We start from the raw sequence: 17,034 nt of genomic DNA on the forward strand, positions 1-17,034 counted from the left end.
TCTTTACTAATTTTTGGATTGCTGTACCACACCTCAATTATGGCCTCAATTAGCTTACCTTTTGCAGTACAGACTTTCCCCCCGAAGTCTTTCTTTACAAATCGCCAAAAGATTTTCAATGGGATTTAAGTCCAGAGAGTTTCCAGGTCAGTCCAGCACCTTTATTCGCATTGTAGTCATAAAATTCTTCACAAGTTTCGATGTGTGGCACGGAGCTAGATCTTGCTGAAAAATGCCAGATCCATCTGGAAATCTCTTTTTTCAATTCTGGAACGACTCTTTTCTGCAAAACTTTGATGTACTGTGGTCCTCGCATCATACCTTCTACGATATGTAAGCTGAAAAAGCCCCAAAACTTCTTCAAGGGATGTTTTACGAACTGATTGATGTGAGATTCTCGAAGTTTCTCACCTGGAGATCTGCGAACATGCAGACTTCTTTGACCCTGTACGAAGAAATGTGTCTCGTCACTGAATAACACTTTCCTCCATTGTTCTTACATCCAGTTCTTGTATTTCAGACCCCATTGATACCGTTTTTCTTCATTGAGTTGGTAAGTTGTTTTTTGACTGGTCTTCTTGCCTTTCGACCGACATCAAGAATTTATGACGAACTGTTGAAGAGCTGACTTTTATTCCTTTGACGTCCAAATCTCTTTTTATGGCATCACTTGTCTTCCGTGGATCTTTCACACTCTCCCTAACCACGTACGTGTCGTCTCTTGGCGTTGTTTTCCTTTTTCGGCCACATCTTTTACGTTTTGGACTGATAGATCTGGTACTCGCCTTGGCCTTGATCACATGGCTGACAGTCGATAGGCTAACACCAACAATGTCCGTGATTTTCCTGCAAGTCATGCCGGTGTGCTCTTGCAGTGTAACAATCTTTGTACGCTTTCTAGGAGTCACGTCTATTGTGTATGACGACTGAAAGATGACTGATTAGCAGTAAAACAAAAAGCCTCATTTTTGAGAAAAGTCTAACGCAATTTCGAATGACGTAATATTCCTCAAAATTTCATCATATATCCCAAAAATAGATAAACCGTACTGCAAAACACAGCTGATGACACCGTCTGTGTGAAAACATGACTATTAAAGGAAATCCGTGGGTCCAGCGAGCCTACACTGGCTGCCATGCTGAAAATATTGTAAACTGACCATTTGTTTCAATTAATTTGCACAAGGATTTAAATAGGTTAGTGATCACTGTCGACATCATTGAGAATTTGAAAATTATGTAGTTGTTGAGACTGTCTTACTGGAGCTATTATTAGTTCAAGGATGTCTTCACTGTCATTGCTGTGCTTATGAGTGGCTTGATTATTGTTTATAGTAACAAGGTTGTTGTTTTCTATGTATTTGTAAAGTAAGATTCCATTACGGTTGGTGATTCAGCAGTTAAATTGTGTGTGTTTTGGTTGGGGGTATGGGTCGATTGGATGGAAGTGGGTCTTTACTGGTGTGTTGACTGTTGGTAGGTACTGAAATCAGTGGTGTAGTGAACTGGATAGATTTCTTGACTGTGTTGGCTGTTTGATAACCTAGAGGTGTAGACTGCTGTGCCTGGAGAACAGCCTGAAACTTGGGGCAGCCACTATAAGAAGCAGTGTGAGGCCCATTGCAGTTAGCACACGTGGTAGCCTGTCTTTCATTTGGGCATGATAGCGCTTGGTGGGAGCTGCTGCATCGAAACGAAGATCTGCAGGCCATCAAGGTGTGTCCGAAGTATTGGCATTTGTGGCATTGAATGATGTTGGGGGCTGAGTTTTTTACTTCATCAACCTGATGGTGTGAATAAAAGAGAGTTACACCTGATGACAATATTCTGTCAGCTTCCTTGATATTAGGGATATTAATTTTCACCTGTACCGTGGGTAGGCCCGTCTTGGGAAACTTGTTGTCTAATTTGTTGACATGGATTTCTTGGGCTGCGAGTTCCTCCTTGACTTCGTCCATTGTGATGTCAAATGGGTCACTTCTGATTACTACTTCTTTTTCAGGGAGCTGATTTCCTGCCACATGAACTGAGATGTCAGCACCTCTGAAAGCTGTATTTGGCCAGGGTTTACGTATCATCGCATGTTCATTGGGATCAGCACATTTAATAACAACGCCCACTCTGGAGAGTTGTCTGAGGTGATTGAACGTTACTCGGGGGAATAGGTTTTTAAGTTCTTTAGCAATTTCAGGAATTCTGGTTGAGACGGGAATGCCCTCGACAATAACTGCTGGAGGCATCTTGGGGTGAGGCAGTTATGTTGTGGCAAATAATGGGACCGTGGAGGTTTTGGAAGGGGACATGATTTGGTCAGGTTTCAATTTCTTGTGCTGGTCGGTAGGTTTGGTTGTCTCAGCATTGGTGGTTTGGTCATTAGGTGAATTACATGGAGTAATATCGCTGTCATCGGAAGATGGCTGGACATTGTCTGTTTCAGAATTGCTGAATGAACAGCATTCCTCAGCTTCTCAGAGTAAACTAAACTAGTTTTTGATCGACAAGGGATCACCCATGGATCGCATGATCATATTACACATCTTCATGATGTGGACTGGAATTATAATCAGGCTTATGGTAGAGGGGTTACTGACACGTATCTGACTAGCCTCTGACCGTAAGCACAGTCTGAACAGTGTATAAAAAGTTCAGGTAATCTTGGTAAGAATAACACGCAAAGTACTTAACACAAAAAACGCATGTAGCACAAAATCGCATTTAATACAAAATCACACTAGCACTAGATACATCTGCACTGTTTAAGAGCCGACACTCCTCAGTGTGTTTCTGTTTTAGTAATGTCTTCTGATCCATCAAATAACAGACTCCAGAATTTAGTTTTTCTCGCATCTGCTATAATATAAATAATTCAAGCTCCCTCTTTTATCACTTTGTTAAGCACTTTCAACATTTCCTCCAAGCTGCTTTAAAAGTACATCTTTTTTTCATATTTACAGTTACGATGCGATTGTTTGACTTCAATGGAATCCAAGTAAACAAATAACTGAAAGAGCTGGGTATTGTTTGTTTTTTGCCATTGATCAAGTGGATGACTTGATTTTTCCTGCTGACTCAGCTTTGCATTAGATATAGTTTAAACTACTTTGACGTGCTTAGTGCATTTTTCACATTTTTCAAAACCCCAATGGTTGAAGCTTTTTGCACCTGTGTAATAATCACCTCTTTTGTCTGCATAATGTGGGTGAACATGGCACAACTTACACAACCTTTCAAAATGTTAAGAATTATTTTCCAGCACGGGACTTCATTAAGCCATTTTTCTGAGAATGTTTGTTTCCTTGAACTAGATTTAGTCTGAACTTTGATGTTCCACCTCTGGCAAAGTTTTTTGACATTTTAACTTATGCTAAAACCCTCAAATTAAATAAATTAACTAATTATATCAACAGTTATATGTTTAAATATTTATATAAAGCTAACTACAGTAGCCAGTGAAAATTTATATTAATCCTCTGTCATGGGCATCTTTACTACATGTCTCAAGGTTTTTAGTGATATACATTCAAAACTTAGTGAAACTACTTTTTGTTTGTTATACCAATTAGTATAGCATAAAATTCTAGGTGATAAACAATATTTTAATAGTATATAAGTTTTAAGTTCTTAATTTTATGAATCAATATTTAAAAAATCCTAAATTTCCCATAGTGTAAGAAGTGTAGCATGTTTTCTTAAGGCATCCCCTCTATTTATTTTCCACCTCTACAATAAGTATGAAATTTAGCATAAATTATTCACTATAATGTCGTCATTGCTCAGATGAGGCATGATCTTTATAGCCTTCGATCTCGTTTCTTTACAAAACCATCAGATTGAGACTCCTCTTTCCACACCTTCCTGTCACATTCTTTCTTCCTGGACTTACCACTAGTTATCTGTTATTTTAATACTTATAACCAATAAATATCTAAGGTTTTCACCTGTCAAATGATGTACAGGGTGTTCAGAAAGTCACTGTGCACTTATATATTTAGTTTTCAATATAGAATACAGGAGGTAAATATGAATGACAATTATAAACAGTGTTGAAAGTGACCCCCGTTGGCATCAATGCAAGCTTGGATCCTTCTTATTTTGTTTCTAAACACTGCTATCAGTTGCTGGCTTGAAATAGACTGAATGAATGCTGTTATTGCTGCTTTCAAGTCATCCAATGTGCACGGACGATCTCGATACGCTTCAGAATTTGCTGCTCCCTATAGATAAAAGTCTGGTGGATTAAGATCTGGTGAGCGTGGGGGCCACACATCTTTGGAAATAATACAGTCTCCAAAACATTCCTTTAATAACTGCATAGATCTGTGAGATGTGTGGGCAGGAGCACCATCCTGTTGAAACCATGAGTAATTGATTTCATCACCTGTCATCTGACCAATGAAGGTGTGAAGAATCTCCAAACAATAGCGCTCGCTGTTTATTGTATTCATAAAGAAAATAGGACCAACAATTCGTCTGAAAATCGTAACCCACACATCAACCTTGAAATCATATAGTGGTGATTTGTGCAAACTATGAGGATTATCGGATGACTACAATCTTGAATTTTGTGAATTAATATAACCCGAAAAATGGAACCATGCTTCGTCGGTGAAAAAGATCACACCCAACACATTAGCTGTATTCTCTTCGATAAATCGGTTAAACCATCTGCAATAGCGTATTCGTTTTTCATTATCAGTTGCTTACAGTATTTGTACCTCCATTATTTTGTATGGGAAGAGCTTTAATTTCTTTCTGACAGCCTTATGACCAGTTCCAAGACCAATATCATGCTGCTGAGCTAACTTTTGTAATAATTTTAATGGACTCTGCATCACAGTCAGAAATATCCAACAGTTTCTCCTCTGATAACTTTGCTGGCCTTCCACAGCATTTGGCATCATCCACTGATCCTGTTTCCCGAAACTTATCAACAAGGTTACGAACTGCATTGCGATGTGGAACAGGTGTATCTGGAAATTTTTCAGCAAATTGCTGTTGCACATCTGTGTATCTACCACCTTCTCAGATTACATGTTCGATGAGCCATACACGTTCTTCAGTTGTTAAAACCATATTGGGATCAAAATCTGAAATATAATAAAATATGATTACAAAACTGCACAGTGACTTTCCGAACACCCATATTACGTTACATTGTTTTCTGTAGTAAAATCATCAGTTTCTCTTTCAATACAAGCAACATTCCCATGGAGAAAGTACTGACTAGATTGAATGAACTTGTAACAGCTCTTATCACACAGTTAGAAAACCAGAAATTCTGTGCTAGTTATGGAACATTCTCTTTTTTTTGCATGTTATTATAGTATGTTCTTTAATTCATTGTTTAATTAAATAAAAAGTGTTTACTGCACTACTACCATTAGCATAAAAAGTAGGATAATTAGGATTAGATTAGGTAAAATAAGTAATAATGATATAATAAAATTCATGAGGCACAAATGTAAGCAATTCAGAGTAGCTTGTGGGTAATATAATTCAATAGTGTAACATGAACTGCATGTTCCCCAAGTGATTCACAACTTTTAATGACACAGTTCAAAGGACAAAGAAACAATAAAAGTTACCTATAAATAGATGTATGCTGTTAAGAGTTTAAAGCTACTAGGATAAACAAATGTAGTTTCATGTCACAATTTAATTCATTCTTGAAAAAATTTACCTAGATTTTTGGTTCTAAAGTTAGGGTAGAGAAGATGAAGTTTTACTGAAAACAAACATTTGAAATGTTAAGAGATTTTAGAGATTATGAAAATAAAATTTGAGATTTTTCTGATGAAAAATATTTTTTCATGAGAATCATAAATGAGAATCATTTTTGCACTTGATCTTGTTACAAAAAAAAAAAGACTAGATATATTCATGAACAAATCTTTTTTCTTATGTAAAAAATTTCTAGTGTTTACTGAAAGTCTGCTAAATATTATGGAGATATGCATACTTTGATAAAAGTTAGTAGCAGTAAAACTATAAAAAATACAAAGTGGCCGTGTGGTTGGTCAACTTAACCAAACCCTGGTAGAGAGAGGGAGCTGATAAGTAGTAGAACTAAAATTAGTATTCATTTTATCCAGCTAGCTATCAGAGTAAATTAAATCAGAGTTTTGTATATTTTCAAATATCAAAGTATATGTTACCTACCTGTAGTGGAAATAAAACTGCTACCAGAAAAGAAAAAAAAACAATCTTTGGTTGTGATGATATGCCCTTGTACATATTAGCACTTTTGAAGTATGTGTTAGTTATTTTAGCCATGCATGCATATTGGTTGTGTAAACTCCTGGTTATAACTGATAGTGTCATAATGAGGCAGTAGTGCAGTTCTAGGATCTTATGTGCTGAGAAATAGCTGTTATGAGAATTCTATGTGTAAAGGGTATAACCACTGTTTAGCTTGTTTTCCATGAGATGCAGAAAAATATTCCTAGAATTCCCATCTTCCTGTATTATCCAATGCACTAACAGTATACACAAGTTTTCACAACCTAACTAAAGGATCCGTCAGGTATTAGTTTTATCCCGTATTTGTGCCTTGTTCTTTAAAACTACCTGAAAACAAGGCAACCTCTCCATAATACCATAATCCTCAAGGGAGAGTTCCCTGTAAGTATAAATTATCCATTCTTGAATTGAAAATGTAGTTTTGTTTTGTAGATCCTGTCAGTAGGTAGATCATCTTCAGGCTTGAGGTTCCTGGCAAAGTCTAGATATCTTATTATAAGAAGGAAATAATTTCTAACCGTGTTTGGTTAAAAGCATTGCACAGCAATTATACTCAGTTTTCCAATAACCGTGATATTATGGCATTTGAATGTCCCACATGAAGCACCAACAATGAAAAACTTTCAAGTCATCAAGGGTAATTAATATCCTTCCATTATGTAATGTACAAATTTTCATAAACTCCATAGAGAAATCATTCCTTATCATGCACACTTGTGTCCATAATTAAAAGGTCATAAAACTTCTCATTAGCAAACAGTGAGCAAAACCTGAATAAACGATTGTTTCATGAAATGTGACCTTGGATTGCCAACGATTGTTTCATGAAATGTGACCTTGGATTGCCATTCAGGTGTAATTTTTTCATGGTTGATGAATCATTATTAGACATATCCAAGCTAGCATCAGTAGGCCTGCTACTGTAACTAGACCTAACAGTAGTATTGGGGTAGGTGTCATTGTTTTCAGTAAATGATTCATTCAACATGTTAAGGGAGTTTGATGCTCATCAATACCACTTTCATTACTACTGTCAAGTTCTTCAGTTGGAAAATACATCATTACTACTGTCAAGTTCTTCAGTTGGAAAATACAATTCTCACTTTCTGAGAAAGATGAATTCTCCAAATTATCTGATAAATCTGATAATTCTGTGCCGTCAGAGTTGGTATGGGGTTTTTAACTCTTCTTTCTTAGTACAGGCATTGAAGAAGAACTGTTGTCATCCATTTTATAAAAGCTAACCAGAAAACATAAAATTTAACATAAAGCAAAATTTCTACAATAGGAGACCCTACTGCAAGTACTGTCATGGCATGAACGACTTCTAATGCATGCTAACTCCAATGAAATGTACTTGTCTTAGTGTATGTTTTCTTGATGCAAGCATGCAGTAGCACTGGATAACACGCTCTTGGATGCACACGTATGTCCTGTAGCAGTGAATGTGTTAGTAAAATAAACTGACTCTAGCTTCACAATGTATTTTCTTCAATGCAGTCTTTAAAACTCATTTATGAACTTTATGTCAAACAGGAAACAAGTTGAATATTAAGAGTACATTAAACACAGTTGTGTATAACAGTAGCTAACCATGTCATAACCAGAAACATACACAAACAGGTATCACATTGTATTGGTTAATTATATCTAGACCACATAAGTTATTATTTACATGTGTTCACAATTGTACAGAACATTAGAAAAGAGAGGGAGAAAAGAAATGTAAATCATACAAGTTCAAGGAAATGAATTGTTAGAAACAAATGTAATCCGTTGCTGAGACACAATTATAAGACAATAGAATTAAATCTTTACACACTAATATTTTCATCTTTTTCTTAAAAGTAAAAATTACTTATTAGAAAGGGGATCAGTATTGATTGGATAAAGTGTGTGTATAACATCTTTTAGAAAGTAAAATGGAAAAATAATGTTCTTATATGGTGTAAAAATTGAAAAACTTGGTAAAAAAATTTGAGTTACTGAGATAGTTGATATTATAGGACTTTTTTAGTCTCGCATTCACAGGTAATGTATTATCTTACACAGCCTACATATAAAATATTGGAAAAAAGAAGGCTATTTTTTGTTTTGTGTGCTTCTTCTGAAGGAATAAAAAAGATTACTGCCATGTTTAAGATCTTTAGTTATATTTGAATAGCTTGTATACTTGTATATAGTTTTCAGTTTTTCATTGGAATGCATAAAAAAATTTTTGAAGCAGACTAGAAATGTTTACACCAGATCAATATATAATGTTGAACCATGAAATGATGAATTAAAATTTAAAAGTGTTTCTAATACGAATTTCATCTCCAAAGGAACAAAATAGAAATGTTATTAATTAAAAGCCTTATATAAAAACGTTTTGTTATTGTTTCTAGCTCGTGTGTAGATGTGTGAGTGTATATAAACCTTAAGAGATGTACTAGTGAGAGCTGGTTATAACATTTTAATACTTGTGCCTTTAATTGCCCTGTAAATATATTATGAATGATGTTATTGAGCAAAATCACACTCGAATGTAGAGACTTTAAGCAATGAAAGTTGATATGTGGTTTTTTATTATATTGTTGTAATCCTTCTGTATAGGAAAATAACTTAAAATGAGAATATCTAAATTTTCAGAGCTTCCTACTGGATTTGGAGTTGTTTTCTGAAGAGATAAGTGTACATATAATTATTTGGAGATGAAAATATAATTGTTACTTTTTATTTAATAATTGGAACACAGGCTATTGTAACAAACACTGAGTTAAATGTATTCTTTATGAATTGTTGTTTTTGTATCTAGTTTATATTTTTCCTTTCACTGTATTCACGTACTAACTCTCATTTACAGACAATTTTTGTTGAAATTTCATAAAAGAAACTGATCAGGAATCAATGCCTTTATTGATTTCTCATTGGCTGTACTCGTACCTGTTTGCCGTTTTGACATTAAAAAACAGTAATATGGGTATTCAATATTAGTTTTTAAGATGGCTTAAATTATTGTGCTTGTTTAATTTATGCAACTTGCTTTGATTATTTCCAGTTCAAAATTTAATCTTTAGACAAATAACTAATGTTTATAAAGACACACAAACCATATGGTTTCTAAAAAACAACAACAATATTTTGGGCAGATATTTTAGGGTTACAAGTTCAAAAGATACCTGTTAGTAAAGATTTAACGAGAATACAATCATGGACAGTGTTTTTGTATTTAATACTATCGGTGTCAAAATGAGACTATATACATTAAAACTAACAGCAAAATGTGGTGTTAATATTTTATTATCTAGAATTGGCAATATGTTGGAAATAGTCATAAACTCATAGAATAAGAAAGAATATTTACAGGATTGGGGCTAATGGTTACCTGTGATCTTTGTTTAAATGTGATGTGCCTATGGTAATCTAGTACAATTGGTGGAGTCTATGAAATACTAGACAAGTACAGAATTAGCTCAAACAGTTTTGTTGTTTTAAAAAGGTATATTTTTCCATTATGTTTCCTGAACTTTCTGAGTATATTTCAATAAAATTTTGGTATCTTATCATAAACTATCAAAATATTTATAGATTCATTATCATTAGTTTCAATACTGTTAATTGAATTTTTGTTTTCTTTTGGATTCTTAAAGTTTGTTGTTTGTTTCTTAATATGTTCAAAATAGTCATTTGTTGTTTTGATTTTAATGCAGTATTTAAGAAATCTAAAAGGAACAAGCTAGGCAACTTCTAATTTGAGGTTGATAATAAAACAATATAAAATATAATTCATGCTACCAAAAAAATTATTTTATTTAAAAAATTAAGTATACAGTTATGTGAATACAAACATTTATGGAGTTGAGATGCTGTGTTGTAGGTGTATTTTTCTTGCCCATGTTCACATTTTATCCAGTATATGGAAATTGATTGTACTTCCATGTTGGAATGAGTTGAAAATAACTGTTTAAAAGTAGACATTCTGAGAGTACCAGAAAATTATAACAACTGTTCTTCATACTGAAGGTAATCTGACAAGTTTGTTTGACTATCCTAATGTGAAACTATTTCTATTGTGAACCAACCATTTCTTTTTCTTTTTTTCTTTTAATATGATTAATAATTACATGAAGGTAACCTGCAGTTTTCTATTTTCTTCTTAAACTGGTAAGGTTTTAATACAACTTTTTGATTCATGGTTCTCCTAGTCATTCTGTTAACCCATAATTCATTATTAAGTTGTTTAGTTAAGGTGTAACAGTGGATGATTTTGTTAGTATTTTAAGCTCACTTGTTGTACAGTAAGTGTTGACTTCAGTGAAGCCATGGTCTTAATGCTCTAGATGCTGTACTGCTGATGCTACACACATCATGATGCTAAACTGTATGTTCTAAAAAGTTGTATGAAATAAAATAATTTTCATACCATATTTTTTCAGTGTGTTTTTACTTTTGCCATTAAAAACTAATGAATGTGGAAGTTGTTTATGTAGTACTATTCATTTTATATCCAGGTATCATAAAGGATAACAAGTAGCTGTATATGAACATTTAGAAAATGGAATCTCTAAAATTAAAAAATTAAAGGAATTAGTGCTTAATCAACACAGAGAAAGAAACATGGTATTCTGTTAAATGGCTTTAGTGTTTGCTTTATATTTAGCTTAAAACTTGTAACTTTAACCTACTTTCAATAATTAAATTCCTGTCACTCTCGTGGAACTTGTGAACAGAACTCACACTGCGAAAAAGGGTGTGCATGATCTTAATAACGGTAGTTTCTTCTTAAAGTACAGTTTTAAACCTGTTGTTGCTCCAGAAGTGTTGATACAATGTTGCTGGTTATTGAGTTTATCCTCAATGGGATATTGAGTTCAAAGCAATAGTTTGAGTGGATAATTCGTGATGACGAGAAAACCCACTTGTAGAGGAAAATATATATATATAAACAGCTGATATGAGTTGAGAAAAATTGTTTATGTAGAGGAGCGAACAATGCTTCCACCTTTTTCTGTCGTCGTCAGTTTCACAAAGAAAGAAAGTAACTGATCGATAGCTGACCACATGTTTGAAGGGGATTGTGTTACTCAGTGTAGGAATGTAGAGGGCGTGCTTAGATGCTTGATTATATTTATTAATATAGATGTAAAGGTGTTCATATATATATATTGGTTTATTTTGGGCTTGTATAAGTTGTATAAGTAAGGCTTCTCTAACCTTGCGTTCGTTTATGTTTGTTTGTTTATTTAGTATTTGGGTGTTTCCTATGGTTATGTTGTGTTTATTTTATTTGCAGTTTCGAAAACGTGTGAAGGTGACTTTTTGTATGTTCTTTGAATCTGGTTTCCATTTTACTACTTGTTTCTCCAATATAGAAGTTGTGGCAATTATCACATTGTTTTCACATAGTGTAGACCTTAGTTTTGTGTCTGTTTTTTGAATAAATTTGATATTAACTTTATAGTAACAAAATATGACATTCCAATTAATACCAAATTTATTCAAAAAACAGGCACAGAACTAAGGTATATACTGTGTAAAAACTACACTGAAAAACACAACACTAACATTATTTATAAAATACAATGTGATAACTGCCACGACTTCTATATTAGAGAAAGAAGTATAAAAATGGAAACCAGATTCAAAGAACATACAAAAAGTCACCTTCACACGTTTTCGAAACTGCAAATAAAGTAAACACAACATAACCATAGAAAAAACCCAAATACTAAATAAAGAAACAAACGCAAGGTTAAAGAAGCCTTAATTATACGACAACTCAAGCCCAAAATAAACCAATACAAAGGAACACCTTTATACCTATATTAATAAATATATCCAACATCTAAGCACGCCCTCTACATTCCTACACTCAGTTACACAATCCTCTTCAAACATGTGGTCAGCTATCGGCCAGTAACCTCTTTTTTTTTCTTTGTGAAGGTGACGATGACCGAACAAGATCGAAACGGTATTCGCTCCTCTACATAGTGCTTTGTCTATCCATACCAGCCGCTTTTACGTACATAAGTGTGAGAAGATGTTATGATACCCATCATTACATGTTATATGTCCTTGTGGTAGAGATGGTAAGTCAGATTTGAATCTTTATGAAATCACAAAATATTCCCCAAACTGTGCATTATAAGACGAAACGTTAGCCCTTACGGTGCTGTTGATTGGCTGTTTTCCCTGTGGTCACTAGTTCATAATTAGGGGCATGGCAGGCAGTCTTCTCAGTTGTTTATATTGCAAAGTGAATAATTTAAATTTTATTTGACTTACAAACCCCCAACACACTGTATATGTAATCTTTCCCCACATTTAAGGTAGCACAGCAGTTTAGTGTGTCGACTTTTAATGCTAGAAACAAGGGTTTGATACTTGCAGTGGGCACAGAAAAGATATTTCACTGTATAGCTTTATGCTTAATTACAAATAAATGGACAAAATTTTCCCTAGTAACTGTAACAATGGAGTAACTAGATCAATGAGGATATTAAATTCTAAGCTACAAGGACAGTCATGATGGATATTAAATGCACAGAATACCATGATGTTTCTACACAATGAGTAATCAGTGATGTAGGTACTAAATGAACTAGCTGTGTCTTATAGATTAAAATACTAGACGTGTTTCCAGGGTTTAAATCGTGATATGCATTTATAACTGTGGGAGCATTTACCCATGACAGTCAATCCCGTCGCACCAAACATGGTAACCCTTTGGGGGCGTTATAATATTATGGACAATCCCACCATTCGTTGGTAAAAGAGTAGCCCAAGAGTTAGCGGTGGATGGTGATGACTAGCTGTTTTCCCTCTAGTCTTACATTGCTAAATTAGGGACGGCTAGCGCAGATAGCTCTTGTGTAGCTTTACGCGAAATTCATAAAACAAAGTTTGACTAGTAGCCCTTTCCCTTGGTGAGCAGTTATAAATATGAAACAGCCACACATAAAACTGGTTTATCAGACGAATTGTTTAACTGTTGATCCATTTGGATTAGCAGTAAGGCTGCAAGCTTACGATAAAAATACATGATGGGCAGAGAACAGATGATCCATTGTGAGACAACAAAAAATAAACTTTATTATGATGATGTATTTAAGATTTTTTAAAAATTTTATCATGCAATGTTTGCATCAAACAAGAAGCAGTGAATAATTTTGCAATGTCCTTCACTATTTTCTAATAAACTTCTTCGCATAATTATTATCTCCTATTCATACAATTTCAAAGTAATCGACTTGTAAAATACAAACAGATGGCAGCACTAGTGAGAAGAAACTTACTCGAGAAAAGCACTAGGTTAAATATATATACGCAAACAGTTAAATATCTAATTATACGTTAAAGTTATTTTTCTTTCTACTCGCTAGTAATTGAAATGTCAAAAAGGACAGTGGTAATCAATATGACTTGTACATGATTATGGTTTTTAAATTAGTATTTATTTCGTAATAAGTGACATATATTTATATAAATCTGGATAAACAAATTAATAAAATTTAAAGAAAAGAGTATATTTTCTCAGGAGGCCGAATGTGCATGAATATTAAACTATTGTATGTCTAAGGAACTACATCGCAGGTGTAGTTGGATTTCACCGAAATTGGCGTGGAGATTCATTAGGTCGCTGCGGAGGTAGCTACAAATGTTCAGTTTTTGTGGTTTCTATGGGCGTTTTTTTACTAGTACTTCACCTCTTATATTTTTATTTTCACTAAATCTGGTATGAAGGTTTACCATGTCAATGGGGAGATATGTATAAATCTTCAGTTTTGCGTTTTATTGTTTTTATGGACTTTTTTACTAATATTTTGTTCCCTGTTAACCTTCTCTAAATGTAGCATGATAATTTGTTGGATTCAAGCGGGAATACATGCAAACTTGTATTTTCACATTTTGTATTTTGCAATTTTTTATGGACGTTTTTTACAATTACATATAGAGGAATGTGGATGATTTTCTTATTGATAAACCACATCGGACTATTTGCTGCGTTCACCTAGGAGAAGGAAATCCCTGATTTGAGTGTTATAAATCCGTAGACCTACCACTGTACTAGCGGGAAACGCGTTTCGAGGAAAGCAAATTTTCATGTTCTAATATAACCTATCATTAATCTTGAAATTATATAGCTTCCATCATGGGAATAGACACTCCAGTTATTTATTAATTGAATTTGAAATAATTAATACGTGAATGTATACAAACTGGAAAATCTACTTGTCAACACTAATAGTCTTTGCTTACGCAAAAGCATATATTTAAGTGTACGACCTTCGGTAATTCATGTATGTGCAATAGTTAAAATGTTAGTAAAAATTACGAAAAATAACGTTTCACAAAACTTAAAAATTCACTATTGATTTAAATTTTATACTCGAAATATAAGTTCTTCAGTCTGTTATTTTTTTTTACTCAAGACAAGATAATTATCTTAATTATTTAATTTGCTCACACAATTTATAAGAGGCAAAAAGTCTATAAAATGTAAATATTACATTTAAAAAATAAAAATTTTAATATTATAATTTAAATATATTATGTTTTAATGAGTAAAGCAAAACCTAGTTATTTCACACGTTTCACTAATTTGTAGAAGGTTCAGATATTTAAGATACATTCAACAGATGGCGATAAATTTGCTGTAGTATAATTGACATAAGCCCGCGAATGTTTCTGCAACTAACAAGAAACTTTATAGTAGAATTATGTTGGAGTGTCTTCTCGTGTATTACTTACGTACTTGGCATAATTGTTCGTGACTACCAATCCATTTCAATTGTTTAGTTTGATTAATAGATTTGAGAAAAAGGTGTGCATTTATAAAACATTTGGAAATTTAGTTGTTGTTTTTGGAACTGCTATAATATATTCAGTTTGATGACATAAATTATATATTTATATGTACTAGTTTTCTTTTTGGTAAATAAAAGTTAATAAATAATTATTATTTATTTAAAGTACGATATGCAAGGTATAAGTAGCATGTGTTACATTGGAAGTATGTAATAACAGTTATGCATTGAAATTTTACACATTTTTTTATTGATAAAAACATGACTGTGTTATGCAGTATGACATAATCTCAGATAAACATTTAAAGTAATTTGTACAAATTATCTTTCAGTTTCCTAAAATTAGTATTATTCGTCAAATTATAATAATGCCAGATTGTAACAAGTCTCGACTCTCACAAGTACTTGTAATGCTTCCTTCCGTATATTTACACATTTGATAGTAATCAAATTGATTTTGATTATGAAATGCTTTAAAAATCTTGCAATCTAGTGGATAGAACGCTTGATATGTCATTTGTGGGTCGAAGATTCGAATCCAATCATTTAACATACTCGATCATTTAAAGTCTAAGGACGTTATATGTAACTATCAATCCCACTATACGATTAGAATAGTAAAGCATTCATTTCCATTTTGTGCTAATAAGTGTATCTTGTTTCTTTGAATAAGCCTTAATCTTAAGAGGTTTTTTTTTTGTTATTCACTACTTTTCTTTCTTAATAATAATAATGGGACATTTATTAATTACTTACTTTTGATGCTAAATTTATATTTCAAGGTACCGTCACAAATGTTGTAATATGAGAAAAGGTGATAGGGTGAAGTACATTTTAATGTTATTTTTAAAATCATAAAACAGACGTTCGTAATTAAAACTTGAGGAGAATAAACAATATTACGTATGTACGTTTTAACAAAATTCGATTTTTTAATGTTTTTGCAAAACAAATGTTTTACTGTATTTTGTTCGTATACAGTCAATTACAAAGTGTCAGCTACCCATACGAATAATTGTAACCTTTGACCCTTATTATCTTTTAACTCATTTCCGAAGAACGCCGAAGGACATGTGACGTCACATGTAAAAGAGGAGGAAGACAGAAGTCTCAGAAAATGGCGTTTTGTTGGAGTGTGAGTGATCGGACGTAACCAAGTGGGGCCACACTCTGGTTTGTCATTCATGAGAAACGTACTTTGTGGATTACCACTGTTATCAGTTAGGTAATATAATGGCAGCAAATATGTATCGGGTTGGAGGTAAGTCTTTGTTTATTTATTATATGTTATCTTCATGAGTTTTACTTTTAACGTTAGCTGATACTGACACGACACGTATAGGAGACAAGCTACCGGCCGATGGCCGAACTGCGGTTCATGCTTTAGCTTTAGGCCTATCGAACCTTTCGGCGCGATTGAGTTACTATTGCCTAGAGTTCCAATTTTCTGCTTTGCGTCTCATGTTTTATTCGCTAAGTAACATACTTATATTATTTCAGTCACGTTTTATTTTATTTAATTGAGATTTTTTATTATTTTAATATAACCGCTCGTGATGCTTTGAACTGTACTTCTTGGTTTAAGTTTAGGCAACCACTAGATTTAAAATAAACCTTAATATGATCGTATTATAATTATTATAATATTCACCGTATTGCTTACACTGCAAGTATTCTTATTTATCTTAGTATTTTAAAATATTTTACACAGTTGATAATAAAATATACAGGTTCGTATAAGATTATTTACCGTGTTTGTATAATTTGTGCGCTTTAAACAAAGAAATGCGTTTATCTTCGCAGATTATGTCTATTTTGAAACCTCATCCACTACACCGTATCAAATCCGACGAATTGAAGAACTCATTAAGGTAAGTGAGCCTGGTGCAATATTTTCAGGTTATAATAATTTATTTCGTTTTGTACTTTAGCGAATGTTTTCAAACAATTCTTAATTAAACAGACGTATGATGCATCCCTGCTGGCAACATGTTGTATTTGTTCT

General features: G+C 33.3%; 1 protein-coding gene across 5 annotated transcripts in view; it reads left to right on the forward strand.

Moving 5' to 3' along the window:
* The first annotated feature begins 16,115 nt into the window (after positions 1-16,115).
* LOC143226538 (metastasis-associated protein MTA3-like) overlaps positions 16,116-17,034 on the forward strand; it is a 50,978-nt gene continuing 50,059 nt past the window's right edge. For all 5 annotated transcript variants that reach the window (XM_076457624.1, XM_076457625.1, XM_076457627.1 and 2 more), the window contains exons 1-2: positions 16,116-16,290; positions 16,833-16,900. In XM_076457624.1, coding sequence (XP_076313739.1) covers positions 16,263-16,290; positions 16,833-16,900 — 96 coding nt within the window. In that variant the 5' untranslated portion in view covers positions 16,116-16,262. The remainder of the gene's footprint in view (positions 16,291-16,832; positions 16,901-17,034) is intronic.

Source organism: Tachypleus tridentatus, chromosome 9 (assembly GCF_004210375.1).
Source record: "Tachypleus tridentatus isolate NWPU-2018 chromosome 9, ASM421037v1, whole genome shotgun sequence".
In the NCBI taxonomy this organism is placed as follows: domain Eukaryota; kingdom Metazoa; phylum Arthropoda; class Merostomata; order Xiphosura; family Limulidae; genus Tachypleus; species Tachypleus tridentatus.